Source organism: Acomys russatus, chromosome X, assembly GCF_903995435.1.
Source record: "Acomys russatus chromosome X, mAcoRus1.1, whole genome shotgun sequence".
NCBI classification, from domain to species: domain Eukaryota; kingdom Metazoa; phylum Chordata; class Mammalia; order Rodentia; family Muridae; genus Acomys; species Acomys russatus.
The window spans coordinates 123,760,714-123,778,606 of record NC_067169.1 but is presented as its reverse complement, the minus strand read 5'-3'; the positions used below and the strand labels follow the sequence as shown (position 1 = coordinate 123,778,606).

Genomic DNA, 17,893 nt, shown 5'->3' with positions numbered 1-17,893 from the left:
TGCTCACCACTGTCGTCCACCATGTTGCAAAAGTGCTTCCTTCGTATGGGGAGTTTGAGGTAGCGGATGACGCTGTGTTCTCGGCCAGGAGAAAAGAGCGATGAATCCGTTCATGCTTGTACTGGGATTGCCATCCTCCACTCTTATACCACACAGAATCACCCGCCTAGGGAACAGTGTCGCCCACAGTGGGCAGGAAGTGTGCTCACATCACCTAGCATAACCTAGAAAACTGCCCACAAACAGAGAGAGAGAGAGAGAGAGGCCCAGAGGGGCCACCACCTCCCAGATAATTGTAACTTCTGTGACAGCGACAATTACCACAGGAGTTCCCTTCCTCCACATCATGCCATGTGTCCACTTCCGGACAGCACCACTGCCACTTTCTTTTCCCGCTGCTGCACTTTTTGGAAAATATTCTTTTGCCAATTCGGTAGCTATGAAGCTCTCTTTTCTCCTAAGCAGACAGAGAAATAAATCTTTGTGCTGTTCTCCAAAGGTGGAGGAAGTCACCCCAGTGTCGACTGTCAGATGAGGGAGTAAAGTGACCCGTGTGTACAGTGCCCTATTATTGGGCTGTGGAGAGGAATGCAGGAGCCCTGGTTCAAGCGGCTGCGTGGGGGAGCCCCAAGAAACTTGTGTCCCTTGGGGGAAACGTGTTGAATCCAGGACGCTAAGTGAAAGGGGCAGACACGGGTACCCAAAAGAGGCTACCCATTACTGAAGGATTCCACCTGCAGGGCCTGTCCAGCTTGGGCACGAGCCGCCTTGGCAGAAAGCAGATTAGTGGCTCCGGGGCACCGGAGACCCGCAAAGCTGTAGCTTGGTGTGGGACACTTGCTCAGGGCGCTGAGTTTGAGTCTCCACACGCAAAACCGGAGGAACGGCCTCAGGTCTGCAGAGGTGCCAGGAGTACTGGGGAGAGGGAAAGGGAGTACATGCTTCATGGGTAGGGGCGGTGAAAGTACCATAGAAGCCAGAAGTAGCGAAGGATTGGTTCTCCAGGGCAACACTGAGATGCCGCCCCCCCTTCCCTGCAGCACCCATCCCCCCCATCCCCCACCCCCGCCACGCACCCCTTTCCCCCACCCCCACCCCCGGCAGGCTTCTTATTTCCTAGAAGGCTCCTCTGGCAACAGAGTTGTCAAGGGGACCTCGGTGCCCCCAGTGAGGGCATGCCAGGAACGTTGCCACGTCATCAGTGCGAATTCGAACGCGGGAGCGGGCTACGACCAATGAGAGAGAGGTCACTAGGACGCGCAACCAGGAGCAGAGGAGGACCTTGGCATAATCTGTCCGGGTCCCTCCCTCGAGGCCCACAGCCCAAAGGCCGAGCAGCAGCCAGGTGGAGCCCAGCCGGCCTGTGAGGTTTCACTCGGAGGCCAGCATGCCCCGAGCTATGCAGACCAGCCGTCGTCGAGGAGCTTCGTCTCGCCGCTCCCGCACCTCCAGAGCCCAGCTGACCTTCTCCGTGAGCCTGGTGGAGCGCCATCTTCGGGAGGGTGGCCATGGCCCACGGCTGAGCGAAACGGCGCCCATCTTCTTGACCGCCATCCTGGAGTTCCTGGTGCGCAGTCTACTGGAGCAAGCGAAAGATGAGGCCCAACGCCGAGGCGCCCAGAGCCTCATCACCCCGCAGCTTCTGGAGGCCACTGTCTACAGCAACGCCCTGCTTGGACAACTGCTCCAATCAATCATCATCCCCCAGGTGGCCCCGCCTGAGGCCCACAGGAGTCGCCAGGGCCACAATGGTCCCTAGCTAGGAGCCTCTGCCTCAGTTGCCCTTTGCCGCCACCGTTGCCGCCTTCCCTGCTGCCTTCGCTGTCGCAGCCCTTGCTGTCACCTGCTCTGAGTTCCCCACCAGCCCATCTGCCTGCCCCTTCTATCCATCCCACTCCATCAGTTCATCCCACCCAGCCTTTCCCACAGTCAGCCCTGCGTACCTGGGCACTTGTGTTCTTATTAAAGCTTCAGTTTGAGAAAAGCATGGCCTTGTTTCTCTGGCTGTTCCTTAGGGGACGGGAAGGGCACGGGGGTGGGTGTGAGGGTGTTACTTGGGGAGGAGGGCGCGGTCGGCCTAGTTGAAGGGACACAGGGGGTGGTAGTGCTGCTGGGTGACCCACAGGCTGGTGTCCCTAGCTTTTCCTTGGGGCGTGAGGTGGTAGTGGGGGAGGACGCCGCAGTGGGCCTAGATGAAGGAACACAGGGGCTGGTAGAGCTGCTGGGGGACCCACAAGCTGGTGTTTCTACTTTTTCCTTTGTGCAGGAGTTAGGAGTAGAAAGTGGGGTCAGAGAGTGAAGTGGGCCAAGTTGAAAGGTTGAAAGGACACTGGGGTGGGAGTGAGGCTGGGTGACCTACAGTCTGTTTGGGGTCAGAGGGTGAGTTGCGCCCAGATGAAGGAACACGGGGTGGGATTGGTTCTGGGTGACCCACAGGTGATTAGGGGCAGTGGGAAAGGTGGGCATAGTGGAAGAATCACATTGGGTGGTAATGGTCCAGGGTGACCCACAGGCTGGTTTCCCTAGCTTTTCCGTTGGGCAGTTGGTTGGAGTGGAAGGTGGCAGCTGAGGGTGAGGTAGGGCTTGGTGGAGTTACACTTTGGGTGGCTTCTGCGTAACCCACAGGCCGACTGCTGACAAAGGGTGAGGTAGGCCTAGTAGAATGCAGGACTCAAGTGCTGCTGGGTGACAGACAGGCCAGTGTCCCTGGCTTTATCTTTGGGCAGGTGTTAGGAGTGGAACGTCAGGGGGGAGGGTGAGTTGCTCCTAGTTGAGAAACACAGGGGGGTGGGAGTGCTGCTGGGTGACCCACAGGAGGGTTTCCCTAGCTTTTCCTTTGGTCAGCATGTGGGCCTCAAGGGTGCATTGGGCCTAACTGAACACACAGGGGTGTGCTGCTGGGGGACCCACAGGCTGGCGTCCCTAGCTCTTCCTTTGGGCAGGACTTAGGAGGGGTAGGTGGGGCAGAGGGTGTAGAGGGCTTAGTGAAATGAACACAGGGGGTGGGAGTGCCGCTGGGTGACCCACTGGATGGTGTCCCTGGCTTTTCCTTTGGGTAGGAGGTGGGAGTTTAAGGTGGGGGCAGAGGGTGCGGTGGGCCTAGTTGAAGGAACACAGGGGGTAGAAGTGCTGCTGGATGACCCAAAGGCAAGTTTTCCTAGCTTTTACTTTGGGAAGGAGGTGGGAGTGGAAAGTGGGGGCAGAGGGATGTGTTTGGCCTAGTAGAAAACACGGGACGGGACATGGGAGAGCTGCTGGGGGAACCACAGGCTGGTGTCCCTAGCTTTTCCTTGGGGCAGGGGGTGGGATTGGAAGGGGAGGGCAGAGGGTGGGTTGGGCCTAGCGAAGAAACACATTCGCTGGGAATGGTTCTGGGGGACCCACAGACTGGTTTCCCTAGCTTTTCCTTGGGGCAGGAGGTAGGAGTGGAAAGTGGGGTCCCGAGTGTGAGGTGGCCCTAGTGGGAGGAAAGAGGGGTGGAATTCAGGCAGGAGGGGGTGGGGAGGTGGTGGGGTGAGGGTGACCTACATGCAGGCTGGTTTCCCTAACTTTTCCTTCGGGGATGATGTGGGAGTAGGGGCAGAAGGTGAGGCTGGCTTAGCAGCAGGAACACAGTGGTGTTGGGGCCAGGTGTGGAAGGCAGGCAGGGATGGCAGAGGAGGACTGACAGGCTTCTCTGGAGGAAGAGGAGGAGGGCCTGCGTGAGGCATGGCACGCACGATGCACCTCCTGTCTCTGAAGCAGTCTGGTCCAGCCTGGGCCAGCTGGGTCAGAGTGATGGCCTTTGCCTAGGAGACCAGGGAGCAGAGGCAGTCAGGTTAGGGATGCAGACAGGACAGTGGCAGCATGCGGGGCCTAGGCTCATCTAGGACCACAACTCAGGATTAGTCCTTGGATGGTCAGCAAGGTCCCACAAGGAGGCTCCCCTGCAATACAGATGACCAAGATGTAACCTAGCCTGCCTGCACCTGAAGCATCCCACTGCCTATGGCCTTGGCTGCCCTGACCTCTACAGACAGTGAGCTTCAGATGGTTTCTTCAGAGTGGTCAAGGATCAGGGACTGAAGGCAGGTTTCAACAAGGGACACATCTTGCTCTTGCTGTTGCTGTTGCTCTTGCTCTCTAAATGGAGATTTAGAGAATCATTATTATATCTCTGCCAATAGGAAGCCAGCCCGAGACGCACAGAGTTCCAGACACAGGTCTTATGGTTTCCATGAGAACTCTGTCCTGCGCCTTGGAGATTTCCTTCTCTACTTTACTTTCTCAACCACCAATAAAAGTTTGGCGATGTTCACTCAAGTCCTTGGCTTTCTGAAAAACAAAACAAAGCAAAGCACAACAAACAACCAATCCCTACTTGAGCCCTATGAAGCCCGGACTTGACACCTCACCTCATATAATCATAAAAGTAACGGCTTTACAGAGCCAAAAGATGCTTGTGATGAGTTCAAAGTTAAGAACTGTGGTGACTTTGTGTGCATCTACATGGCCACCCCACAAAAAGTTCCAGTGCCACGTTTGAACACAGAATCGCTGTGGGACGAGAACAGCTGAGGTACATATCTCAGAAAATGGTTGGGCGAGCAGTTAAAGGCCACACGGAGCAGACATGGAAAAAGAGGCACAGACAGGCCCATGTTGGAGACACCCCAAGGTTTCCTGGGGGGAGGAGTCATTCATCCACCGTGCCAGTGGGGATGTTACTTTCACAGAGAAGACACAGCATGCAACTGCAGGACCTTTCAAGCTAAGAAAAGCTGGAGTGAGGAGTCAATCTCCTCTGATCTCTCAAAGAACACCACAGCGGCAGAGCCAGAGGAGAAAGAACTGTGTCTGTCACCTTCTGTCCAGAAATTGCAAAATGCCTGCCCTGTCTCTGCCCTATCCCCAGGGACAGAGGAGCTTAGGAAGAGGCCACATGCATGCTGGCCAAAAACAGGTTTATGGAAGGGGAGCTTGCTGGGCACGTGGCTCAAAAGGACACAGGTGGTGACTTGAATTGGTGAAAACATAAGGTTTCCTGAGTGAAGACAAGGCGCAGGGAGCCACCTGGGCAAAGAGCAGAAGCAAAACATGGCCAGGGGACAGGGGAAGCTGATGCACTGGGAGGAGGGAAGACTGTCCCAGAAGCATCCAGGGAAGCTCTGGGGGCTGAGTGTTTGCCAAGGACACAGGGGAAGCAGGGAGAATTAAGAAGGAAGGCCACAGGGGAGTGTGGAAGAGGGAAAGTCCCTGTTTCAGGACAGCAATCCCGCAAGAGCTGAGGACTAGGAAAGGAGAGGGAAAGGTTGAGTGAAGAAGCAGAGGGAGACCAAGAGAGTGAGAGAGGCAGAAGAGCACAGGGCACAGGGCAGGGACCCCCTGGGAAGCCAGAGAGGCCCAGGGGTCTCTCTCTAGTGCTGCTCACATGGAGCACTCACAGTTAGAATCAAGCCTTTCCGGTGGGTTCTGTGAGCCAGTTCCCAAGCAGCATTCAGCTGCATCAGAGCCGCGCTTTCTTAAGCTCTTCCTAAAGGACTGGGTGTATGTAGGTGGCTCTCACAGTCTTGAAAAGTATTACTTTCCTGTGCACGTGTATGTGTGCTACAGTGTGGAGACTGGAGAGCACATGAATCTGAAAGTAACTTCCTTCACATGTACTAGTTTCCATGTATGCTCAGGATCCACTGTTTGTGCGCCTTCCTGGACTGCTCACCCCATTCCTCTTGGAGGCAGGGTCTCTCCATCAGGGGCTTGCCAATTTGGCTCTGCTGGCCCTCCCACAAGCCACAGGGATCCTTGTGTCTCTACCCTCACACCTCTGGGATTATAAGCACATGTGGGATGTTATCAGCCTGGGTTGCACACGGGCGCTAGGGATATTCACTAGGGTACTCACTGTGTTAAGAGCCTGGGTTGCACATTGACGCTAGGGATATTCACAAGGGTACTACTCACCATGTTAAGAGCCTGGGTTGCACATTGACGCTAGGGATATTCACTAGGGTACTCACTGTGTTAAGAGCCTGGGTTGCACATTGACGCTAGGGATATTCACTAGGGTACTCACTGTGTTATCAGCCTGGGTTGCACACAGGCACTAGGGATATTCACTAGGGTACTCACTGTGTTAAGAGCCTGGGTTGCACACGGGCGCTAGGGATATTCACTAGGGTACTCACTGGGGCATACTCATGCGTTCTTCTCACTAGCATCCTGGAAACAAGTTAACTTACCCCAATACACTGGGCTCTTCAGGTGGAGCTGTCCGGATCATATTAGAAGACAGACATTCCAGAGTGCATTTTGAGGAGATCACCAAAAAGACTTCCCACTGAAGGGCTGCTCTGACTCCTGGAAGTGTAGGTGGGTGCCAAGGTCACTTAGGACCCGGAGCTACAGCCAGGGCGCACTTGTCAGCAGACAACCCTCTATTCAAAGAGAGTTAATCCTCTACCAGCTTCTTCAGCCCCCACGAATATCAAGGATAATGCTAGTACCGGAAGACTGCCAAACCCTCACCAGGAAAGGAAACAGAAGCTCCCCTCTCCTAGTGCTTGCTTCACTAGCCTGTCCAAAGGGAAGGACGCAAAGAAAGCCAGAAGGAGATTCTCCAGACATGCTAATTTACACAACTCCTTCATCCACTCGAATACCAAAATGTCACCAGAAGTCCCTAACTCATCAATGTGGTGCTGAATGTGCATTCTCCTTCCTAAGGAAATTTCCAGCAGGTGCTAGAACAGTGTCCACAAATGGCCGTCAGTTTCCCAGGTTAAACAAACCCTCGCATTCCTCCTGTATGAGGAAAATATTCCAAAGAGAATATGATCATGAATTTCAAAGCTAATGACTCTCCCCACAGGTTGAGAAAGGGCCAATGTGTCTTCAGCCTTTATAGACACACCGTGTGAAGTAAGAGTGTGTTCTGTTAGCAAGTGCAATCTACCAGACCTTCAAAAGCCTGTCACATATCTCCTTAGCGTGTTCAAGCTTGACTTTGTGATCCTCTATAGCTTTCTCCAAAGTCTTCATTGGTGCTGAGTTACAAGCTGAAAGAGAAAAAAATCAATGACAAACTATTAGCCCAGCTGCTTAGAGGAACTGCTTCCCGTGATGTTTCATGTCCTCTCACTCATGATCAAGTTTGAAGATGTGACTCTCCATACATAAAACAGCATAGCAATGTCTGCATGTCCACAGGATAAGAAACTCTGGCAAGCCTATTCAACAATCCCATGAAACAATTATTCAGTTTGAAACTAACATAGGATCTGTCTAATCTATGCATTCCCACCTCACCAAAATTAAGTACAAAACATTCGTTTGTAGCCCAGTTTTCTTTTTTCTTTTTTAAATGTATTTTATTGATTTATTCACATTACATCTCAATGGTTATCCCATCCCTTGTATCCTCCCATTCTTCCCTCCTTCCCATTTTCCCCTTACTCCCCTCCCCTATGACTGTGACTGAGGGGGATTTCCTCCTCCCCTGTATAAGCTCATATGGTATCAAGTCCTTTCCTGGTAGCCTGCTATCCTTCCTCTGAGTGCCACCAGGCCTCCCCATCCAGGGCATGTTGTCAAATATGGAGCACCAGAGTTCGTGTGAAAGCCAGTCCCCACTCTCCACTCAACTGTGGAGAATGTCCTGTCCATTGGCTAGATCTGGGTAGGGGTTCCAAGTTTACTGCATGTATTGTCCTTGGCTGGTGTCATAGTTTGAGCAGGACTCCTGGGCCCAGATCTGCCCATCATAATGTTCTTCTTGTAGGTTTCTAGGACCCTTTTGATCCTTCTATTTCCCCATTCTCCCACGCTTCTCTCACCTAGAGTCCCAATAGGATGCCCTCCGCTCTGTCCCACTTTCCTGGTAAGTGAAGACTTTCATGGGACATGCCCCTCATGAAGGGCTCCCCCCATCAGGATACACTCCCATACCTTCTCCTGCACTCTCTCCAGGCAGTGACTGCTCAGATCCCACCCCCACTCCACCCCCATGCTGGCTCCTAACTCAGTCATCTTTCCACAGAAAAAGAAGGAAGCCTGGGAGGATGGCCAGTCTCTCCTCACCACAGCCAACACCCTGCTTGTCTCTCTGGGCTCAAGTCCTGCCTCTCCCTCCTGACTGGCAGCACCGGAGCCCAGCCACTTCAGACACTGCCAGAGGACATGTATTCCAAGCTAAAAGGGTCACTCACAGGAGGCCGTTCCTCCTGCTCTCTTGTTCTCTCCATGTCCTCCAGCCACTTCTGGTAGATGGGCCCACACATCTCAGAGTAGCTGGAGTGATGCTCCTGCCTGTAGTAAGCACAGTACTGATGGCTGAGCCTGGTCATACTGGGTGAGGGTAAGGCAATGGCCCACCCTCATCCTGTTGAAACAAGAGCTAGGAGCAAAAGACAAAGGGGAGAAGCACTAAATTGACACATGAGAGGCACAAAGGGGACTCTCATTCCAGAAGAATTCTGTCTGAAGCCACTACCAGAGAGAGACATCATCTCATGCACCTTCCCTCTTGGACACTGATGACTTTTCCAAAGACTGCATTTCTGGCTTTAAATTAAACTTGTCTTTCCTTCCCCTATGCAATAACCTATAGCGTCTGAGAGCCTAAGTCCTGGTGGTGAAAGTAACATTCCCTTCACTCTATGAGACATATATTAAGACTGCACAGAACCCTTTCCCCTCGTGGCCATGATGACTTACAAAGGAGAGCTCTGAGGGTATCTCCTAATAGATGTAGTTTTGTAGAACACAGAGAACTGGCCTTCCTCATAGGAAGCTATCTGTATTGTTATCTGATGGGGGAGAAACTGTTCTCTTGCCAGGCCTGTAGCTGACACATCTCTGGTCCATGAAAGACATTGGAGGTTGGGGCGGGGCCCTGTCACACCAGTCATGAATGGGACCAGGTCATAAAGAAAACTGCAGTGCTATGTAGATTCCATTAGCTGTTCCACTCTATGTAGAATCGCGATGGCAGCCAGCAGTGACTTGGTTAGGAAGAGTGTGGGTTGTAGGATGTCCTTTCCAGAAGGTCACAACTTTACCTAGGCTTCTGCTGGGTTTGGAAAATACTCTGGAGGTTTTCATTCAGGCTTCTGAAAGAGGCATTTATGTCCTTTTCAAACTGCTTCCTCTTTGCCACGAGGGACCGGGTAGTGTCACCTAGACCAGAAAGGAAATGGCTATTACTATAAATCAAAGATCCAGAGGAAGAAGCGCTTTCTCATCCTGGACAGGTCCCCTACGTGACAACGCGAGTAAGTACAGATGTGTGGTCCAACTGGCTCTTGTTTGCACTTTTTTGACAGGGTCTTGTGTAGCTCAGGCTGGTCTCAAGCTTGATAGGTGACTGAGGCCAACCTAAAGTTCCTAATTCTCCTGCCTCCACTTCCTAAGTGCATCGTGATGGGGCATCGTGCTTGACTGACGACCACCGCTGACAAAGAATTGCATAGACAACTTCAACACCCACCCAAGCAGCTCTTCTGCATCAGAAAGAGCAGTGCTGCCAGACATCCTCACACACTGTGCACACTGGCTAAGAACTGACGATGCCTCTCTACTAATGCTGTCTTAGGGCAGCCTACATGAGTGAATCAAAGGTGCCCGGGCTTGAGGGGCACGTGACCCACTGACTTGGCTACCATGGGGGATATCAGTAGCCCACCAGGAGCAATCACATTCTGCCAAATGCAGAGCTCTCCACAACCCAGTGGCCTTTCAATCTCAGCCCCTTTTCCTGAGTTCTTGTCCCTGGCATAAGACCAGCTTGGGCTAGCCCCCAAACCAAGTGACCCGATATTGCTGTCTAGACACAAACGCCAACCCACTGGTGGCCAACAAGCTCACCGGAGCCATGTCTGGGCACTTCATGTTTGAGCCCTGCTGCACAGTCAGGTGAAATCCCTACCCGCTCTCAGTCTGGATGCCTCAGAAGCAACCTGGGAGACCAGTTGTGCAGGAGAGACCAAAAAATTACACCTGAGGTAAGTGCAGAGATTCACTCACCCAAAATGGCAAAGCAGGCAGCAGAGGGCACAAGGTCTCTGCAGTCCCTGACAAGCACTATAGAAGCCAGGAGTGTGACGCATGCTGGCTTGTCTCTTCAACAGAAGGGAGGTGTGTACCTGTTTTCCACATGGAAGCCTGGGCCTGCTTGTGGTTAATAGCCTGGTGATCTGTGCCACCTGCAGGGCCAGGCCACACTCGACTCTCCCAGGCTATTATGTTTACCTCACACCCTCCCTCCCTAGACCTTCCTCCTTAGTCTTATTTCTCAGTCAGAACAACCCTTCCTCAGGACAGAGGTCAAAATGTACTTTATCTCCTGGTGACCTCCATACTGTCTGTATGACTGAAACCACAGCAGACCCTAAGCCTCTACTCTAGGGAACCCATCCTCCTGGTAGAGGTCACATGCACGCTGCAAAGGAGTTTCTGAGCAGTTAGGCCCAAATCTTCCTTCTACACGTGGAATGGAGATGACTGCTACCTGGGAACTTTCCCCCAAAATTGTACTGCACTTAGCCAAGTCTAAAATACACTGCCCAGGGCACACTCTACAAGTCTGAGCCAACTCCTGCTGACTAAGGCATGCTGGGACAGGATCCCCTTCTTGCCTCACGAGGATCATTACTGTGCACACCATGGCTTTTGCAGGGACCCCCATGGTGGTCCACACCTCTCTGTGTGGGAACTGTAGTCGCCCAGGGAGGCACTTCTATTTGCACCTGGACCTCACCTCACAGGCCGAGCTTTGCCTCTACCACGCACAGGTCTAATCTCATCCCCCAAACTCTGACACAGTTTCCCCATCACTGGACTTCACCAAAGCATCCTCTGGCAACCAGCCACCCACCGGGATGGTCCTAGCTCAACACCCTCCACTCAGAAACCTCTTTCTCTTTGCAGGAAGGTAACACCTAGCCACAGCCAACCCCAGAAGCGTGATGCTTTCTCATAGGCTGGAATAGCATCTATGCAGGAGAAAGGCCCAGCAGGTGGGCCCAGCTGGTGCACTTACACTTACCTCTTCACAAACCTAGGAGGACAGGGCTCATGATGCTGCCTGCAGACCCTCCTTAGCCACGAAAGTGGGCCACACTCAGCTAAATGTCCCAGAAAAGAACAACCCCTGCCTCTGCTAAAGCAAGCATGACAACAAAGGCATATGCCTGACAGAGTGTGACTGTCCTGGGGTGAAGGCAGGCAGATGGGCTGGGGGTGGGGGGGCGGTGTTGGGGGGAACAGGGCGCGGAAGAGGCAGTGGAATGTGTGAAGGCTGCATCTGGGCAAGCATGCAGGGAAGCTGCCTGAACAGGGCACTGTGGGACTAAGGCCTAGGAAGCCTGGGACCCTCTCAACCCTCTTTTAAATGGTACCTCCTGTGGAACTATGGACTGACCACGGTAGAACATCTGCATTCCATGGAGAGAGTGTGTGTCCCTAGACCCTCAACCTGCACACATGCTCTCCTGTCACTCCTCTCAGACCCTGTGGCCCTGACAAACCTTCCCCAGGCTGACCCCTCGGGCCTTTTCCAGTTTCATGGGGAATTCGGGCTCAAGAAGTCACTTCCTGGACAACCATGGGTCCCAGGATACCTAGTTACTGTGCTATGGAGAAAGGCCTCACAGCACTGTCCCCTCCTTAATCCTCTCTCTCTCCCTCAAGAGGGGTCACAACCCGAATGACTTTACTTCCAGAAGTGAGCTACCCTAGGTCCCAGGAGACCTTGTCCTTCAGCCTGGGAGCCCCAAGTCACAGCAAGCCCCCCAAAACTTCTCTTACCCTTGACGGTGGTCACAGCTAATACAAAGTCACTTCCAGAAGTGTACTACAGTGGGACCAGACATTAGTCATCCCTCTAGGGACATGTACCTCACAGCAATCTCCCCCCAACCCCTCTTACCCTAGAGGGTGGTCACAGCTAGCTAGATGTCAGTTCCGGAAGTGTAGTGCCCTGGGTCTCGCGAGACTTTGTCCTTCAACCTGGGAACCACCCCCACCCCCATCACAGGAAGCCACCTAAATTCCTCTTACTCTGGAGCGTGGTCACAGCTAGTGAGAAGTCACTTGCGGAAGTGTTAGAACAGGGTGGAAAATGTGTGTGCATGCGAGACACTGGCCATTCCATGCTGAGGCTCACCTGGCAATCATGCATGTGTGTCTAGGGGCTTGGGGTTGCGCATGCCTCAGCATGAAACAGCCCAGCCCTGTTAAGGCTTGCAAGGGACACAAAAAACCCGCAGGCCTCTCCTCCCCTTTCAGACATGTGGACCGAGAGAACATCTGGTCCCATCTGGTGCCCAAAGACCTCAGAGTGGGCCATGTAGATTGCCCCAACCACTTCCTCAAGCAACACTGGCTGCCTGATCTCCTCCTCTCCCTCCCCGAGTCCCTCAGAAAATGTTCCTAGACTGTCCTCCTGGGGCCTAGGCCTCTCGGTGTGTGGCATTCAGGCATCAGATGTCACCTGAGTAAAGTATCCTGGAGGAAAGTATCCTGAGTCCTAATACCTGGTCACTCCCCTGGAGGAACACACCTCACCAAGGTTGCCCAGAACCCTGCTTCCCCTCAGGAGGGTGGTCATGGCTAGTCAGTCCTCACTTTGGAAAGTATCAGGCCTCTGTGGAAAAGCACGTGCATATGCGTGTGCCCATCCACTCACTCCTTTTCCTTGGTTAGGTCCACCTGCAATCATGCCTGCCTGAACAGGAAATTGCGCTCTCATGGCCTGGAAGGACCCCAAACACACACAGATGTGTTTTATGTAGGCCCAACTGTGGAAGTGTGGACCTGGATGAGTGTCTCTGTGCGCAAGGACGTCAGCAAGGGCCCTGTGGCAGAGCCCTAGCCCTCTGCGAGCACACAGGCCTTCCTGCCCACTCTGCTCACTCCCTGCATTGTATCAAAGCTTTCCCACACCACCCTTGCTGGCCTCCTCCACTCTAAGGTAGAATTCAGGCTCCTGACCTTGGCCTCGGGGACTATCTTGGGCCCCAATACCTAGTCACTCACTTACAGGGACATACATAGCTCACCACAATCCCAGAGACCCTCTTTTTCCTTGCAGGAGGCTCAGGGGGGATCTTCCCAGGCTTCCCTAGCTCCTGGAAAGCATTCTACCTTAGAGTAAATCATGTCTGCTCTCTGTGGACCTGGGCAATGCTGTTCCATCTGGTGAACTTCCTACCCCTCCCGCCCCTGCCCCCACTGCCATGCCCTCCATACCCAACCCCTGTGCTTCCCACCCCTTCACTCTCCCCTCCCCATAAGCAAAAATGCCTGACCTGGAGTTGTCAGGTGTGCTTCCATAAACTGGGGGCTCACCTAGGACCTGCAGAAAGTTCCTGAAGGCCTCTGCTCCCTGTATTCAATGCCCTCACATGTGCAAATGTGGGCCCCTGCAGAGTCTGAGATACTGAAAGAGCCATGTGGAAGGTCCCTGGTCTCTGCAGGAGCACACACTCTGCTGTCCTGCCCACTCCTAGGAGTCCCTAGCACCTCCACAAAGCTTTCCCAGGCAGCCCTTTAGGGATTTGTCTGCTCCAGGGTGGAAGAGAGGCCCATGACAACACCCCATCACAAGGCTACTCCACCCCTAGGTATAGGGGCCACCCCCTGAATAGAAGAGGCATTTTAGCCAATATAGATATGTGAAAACTCACAGCAGCTCCAATCTCAGGGGCAAAGGCCTAAATCACCCCTTCATGATGAAGACATACACCAAGCAGAGTGCATCCATACAACAGAATACTATCCCGCCGTAAGGAAGAAAGGCACTGCCACTCCAGGAACGTTGAAAGCATTTTCAGTGAAATCAGTCAGACAAAATTCACTGTCTGCAAGGATCCCTGGACGTGCCATGGGCAGATCAGAAAAAACCGGAAGAGGTGAACTTCCCAAGCTGGTGGCATCTAATCTGGTGAAAAAACATCTCACTGGGTGCAGGGATGGCTGCATAGAGCAGTAGGCATGCCCGGGGACAGCCTAATGGAACACAGATTTCTGTGTGCCTATTGGGGAGGGAGGGAGGGAGGGAGAGAGAGAGAGAGAGAGAGAGAGAGAGAGAGAGAGGTGTGAGTGTCCCTATGTGTGTGTTTGTGGGTAGGTGGGTGGGTGAGAAGGTGCTGGTGCAGATGCTGCTGCTGGTTTGAACGACATAGCATCCACAGCCTGGGGCTTTTGAATATCTGTTTCCTAGTAGATAGCACTGTTTGGGAGGTGTGGCAGTGATGGAGGAAATATGTCACTAGGGGGTGGGCTTTGAGGCTCCCAAAGCTTCCTGCCATTTGAAGTTTGATCTGCCCCCTTCCTGTTTGAGATTCAAGATGGATCTTTTGATGATGTCGCCACCTGAATCCGTGAGCTGCTTTCTATCCTGTGCAGGTTCGTGCTCCTCCACATTTTCTGCCTGGAACACTCATTTGCATCTGGAGAAATAACATGCCTGCCTTCCGAATTCTGGCAGGTGAAAAGGTGTCCTTCTCAGACATGGCCCCGACCTTATAGGAGGCAGAGTGGAACTGTCATCTCTTGTCTTGCCTTGTCTCAGTCCCTCTGTGGTCAAAGGCCCTGCACCCAGGAATGGCAGCATCCCCTTCTGTGGTCCTTGCACACGCACGCTTACTTCCTTTCATGCCTGCAGCTGCAGGGGGTGGGGAGGGGAGCTAGGTGACAGGGATGTAAGTGAACAGTCAGCCTCCTGGGTGGGTTAGTACTTCCTCATTTCCACAGAGAGCTGGCTACTAGGAGGGAATGTCCCCCACCCTCACCCCCATGACACGGCGGTTGCCATGACAACAAAGGGGAGCAAGCCATTCTTTCCTGATTACAGATACATTTGCGAAGGATACAAACAGACTGGAGAGGTGCAATCACTAGATAGACAGGCAGAGCACATAGGTAGGTGCCTGCAGCCAACCTGAGTGCCTGTGTGAGCTGAGCCGGTGAGTGTGCCCTGGGAGCGTGTGTGCTCTTTCCCGGGACAGGAAAGGGGCTCACTACTATTGTCTGAAGTGAAGCCCCAAGGACTGGCTGCTCACCCAGCCCTGTCTCTTTGTCCTCAGGTGACAGCTCTTTGGTGGCAGCTTTATCGTTTCAGGCCCTGAAAGCACAGTTCGCCAACACATGTAAATGGATGCCTCCTCTCTGTTTGGGCATGATTGTCGCATGTGCTCTTGACAGAATGACCGTGCTTGTGTGGCAGCACCTTATGCTAGATAGCTGTGGCTTGTGTTGTCTGAGAGAGAAGCTGGAGGGCATTTAAGGAGGAGGTGAGTGGCACTGGTGGGGTTGGGTGGGCGTGGGACAGAGGGTGAGGGTTGTAGGAGTGGGAGGCGGGTGCTGGCCTGCTGTTCCCTTGGAGGACCGTGGATCCCAAGTGGTGTTACTGTCTTGGCTGGGATACCTGACACAGGAAGTAAGAAATGTCCCCAAAGCCGGGCGTGGTGGTGCAGGCCTTTAATCCCAGCACTTGGGAGGCAGAGGCAGGTGGATCATTGTGACTTCGAGGCCAGCCTCATCTACAAAGCAAGTCCAGAACAGCCAAGGCTAACACAGAGAGACCCTGTCTCAAAAAACCAAAAGAAGAAGAAGAAGAAGGAGAAGGAGAAGGAGAAGGAGAAAAACAGAAATGCCCCCAAAAGACAGCTGTCTCTAAACTGGCCACTAACCGCAGTTGGGCCGACTGAGATAAAATCAGTGCGGTATGGACACCCGAGGAAGGGCCAGACTGGGTTCCCTCAACAGGCATGAGTTTGTGTCTCTGTCTGCGCCTTCACCCTGCCCAGGGTTGGGTTAAGCACCAGCTCGGCATTACAGGGTGTGCAGCCGGGGTTTCTCTATGACCTTCCAGCTCGTTGGGATCTCTGCGTGTAGCTCTGCCTCTGTGTGTGAGCAATATACACTCTACCCTTCCTACACCCTCTCATCAGCCTGTCCCTTCTGTGTCTGTCTTACCACAGGGAGGGAAGTCGCTGTTCCCACCTGGAGAAAACGCCAATAGCTTTCAGACGTAGCAATTGTGTGCAAGGTCTTGATAGAGGGCCTTTGGCGCCAGGGTAAGCAGAGGCAGAGACAGAGATTTCAGGGTTCCATTTCCCACACTTCTCCGTGAGCCTCTGGAGAGGACAGTGCTGTTTTCACGGGGAAGGTGACTATCACAGAAATGTCAGCAAACCTTTGAAAGTTTTGCACCGCGGGCTACAGCTGAGAAGGTGGAGGCAGGTGGCGATACTTATATGAATTAAGCAGGCTGTAGGAAACTTAAGGAGCTTTCAGATGCCCTGGAGCAATAGGCACACAGGGAGGGCATGCACACTGGGGAGAGCGTGGCCTGATATGACCGGTTATGTCTGGTCATGACTGTTCAAGACTGGGTTACAGATGCTGCACAGATGCCCTGGTGTGTGGGCTTGAACACACAGTTGTTATTCCCAGTATGCTTTCTGACTGAAGTCTGTGGGTCTGAGGACGCCCTGCTTGAGGGAAGCAGAAGCAAGCACAGGCCTGGGCGGGGTAGGGAGGGTGCATTCTATAAGTGTAACTCGGGCATCCTTGGTTTCTAAGGGTACCCTGTGAGGGCTGAGCTCTCACGTACCCGACACATGGTGCCCGGGAGGGCGTGGGGCGGGCATGGCTGGATGGTGCTCACTCGGCCTTGGTGGAGAACAACCTGTGCTAAGAAGGTCCAGCAGAAGGCAGCCTACAGTAACTGAGGGGCTTGTGTTTTCCTCTGTGTCCTCAGGAGACATCTGCGTGACAAGGCCCAGGACTCCAAGGGGGCCAGATCAGAGCAAGCCAGCCCTGTGAGGATCACACAGCCTCATCGGAGGAAGGGTTACTCCTGGTTGATGCCTAAGTTGAGCCCCATACTGCCACCATACACACTGAATATTGCATCGTCCAACAGGTGGGGCCCGAGACACACCCCGACCCCTTTCTGTAGATAGCCACTTTAGGCACTGTGAAATGGGGCTTGAAGTCCCTCAGCCCTGGATGGGAATACAAGAGGAGGGGCCCTGCACATTGCCATAGAGAATAAGGAGCTAGAGTGTACCACCGGGTGCTTATGGATACAGAGGGTGGGAGGGGAAGGACTGAGGGAGGGACTGAGGGAGAACATCGTTTGCCTCCCCTGTTTCTGTAAGGTTGGGAATTCCCAGGATAAGGTCTGGGGTCCCCATGCTCGGTGTGCTCACACACAGAGAAGGGACGCAGGGTAACGAGAGTTCCCAAGAAGAGCAGGGACCTCTGGACACTACGTCATGAGCCCTGAGTCCACAGTGCTCTGCCTCACTGTGGCTTATGGTGCCCAGGGAGTGACAGGAAATCACTTGCATCCTTGAATGAACAGACAGCAGAGGTGGGACCTGAGCCCTTCCTAGTTCTTCCGCTGTGCTGTAGTCCTTCAAAGCGAGCACAGAGGGCCTCTTCTGAGGATGAGACCGATGTGGGCATTGTTTCCCATGGGCACACATGACATGCTCAGTGCTGATAGGGACCTGACAGGCTCAAGGCAGACACAGTCACGAACAGAGTAGCCACCACCCCCAAACTCGCACACGCATGCATGCGTGCACACACACACAAGTGCAAACGTGTTTGCATGCTCACACTCTCACGCACATGCAAACGGAAATGTGCAATGCACACACACACACACACACACACAGAGAGAGAGAGAGAGAGAGAGAGAGGAGGAGAGAGAGCGCGAGAGGGAGAGAGGACGAGAGAGAGAGAGAGGGGAAGAGACGAGAAGAGAGAGAAGGAGGACAGGCGGGGCCTACCAAGTATGAGATTCCCCAAGAAATCCAAGGGAGATTAGTAAAATTGCTCAGGTGCACGCAACACACAGAGAAGGGAGGGTGAAGAAGGTATAAGATTCCACCTAGAAGTC

The 17,893-nt window shown here is 53.4% G+C and overlaps 2 protein-coding genes across 2 annotated transcripts; one reads left to right on the top strand and one right to left on the bottom strand.

The window, feature by feature from the left end:
• The first annotated feature begins 1,387 nt into the window (after positions 1-1,387).
• LOC127185536 (histone H2A-Bbd type 2/3-like) lies at positions 1,388-1,759 on the top strand. Its single transcript, XM_051141964.1, has one exon. It carries the CDS (start codon positions 1,388-1,390, stop codon positions 1,757-1,759), a length of 372 nt encoding a protein of 123 aa, XP_050997921.1.
• Positions 1,760-6,927: 5,168 nt separating this feature from the next.
• On the bottom strand, positions 6,928-16,748 carry LOC127185535 (X-linked lymphocyte-regulated protein 5C-like). The gene is made up of 4 exons (XM_051141963.1): positions 16,595-16,748; positions 9,036-9,153; positions 8,180-8,283; positions 6,928-7,034 (listed from the first exon to the last, which is right to left on the bottom strand). Exons 1-4 carry the CDS (start codon positions 16,746-16,748, stop codon positions 6,928-6,930), a joined length of 483 nt encoding a protein of 160 aa, XP_050997920.1.
• Between the last annotated feature and the right edge of the window lie 1,145 nt (positions 16,749-17,893).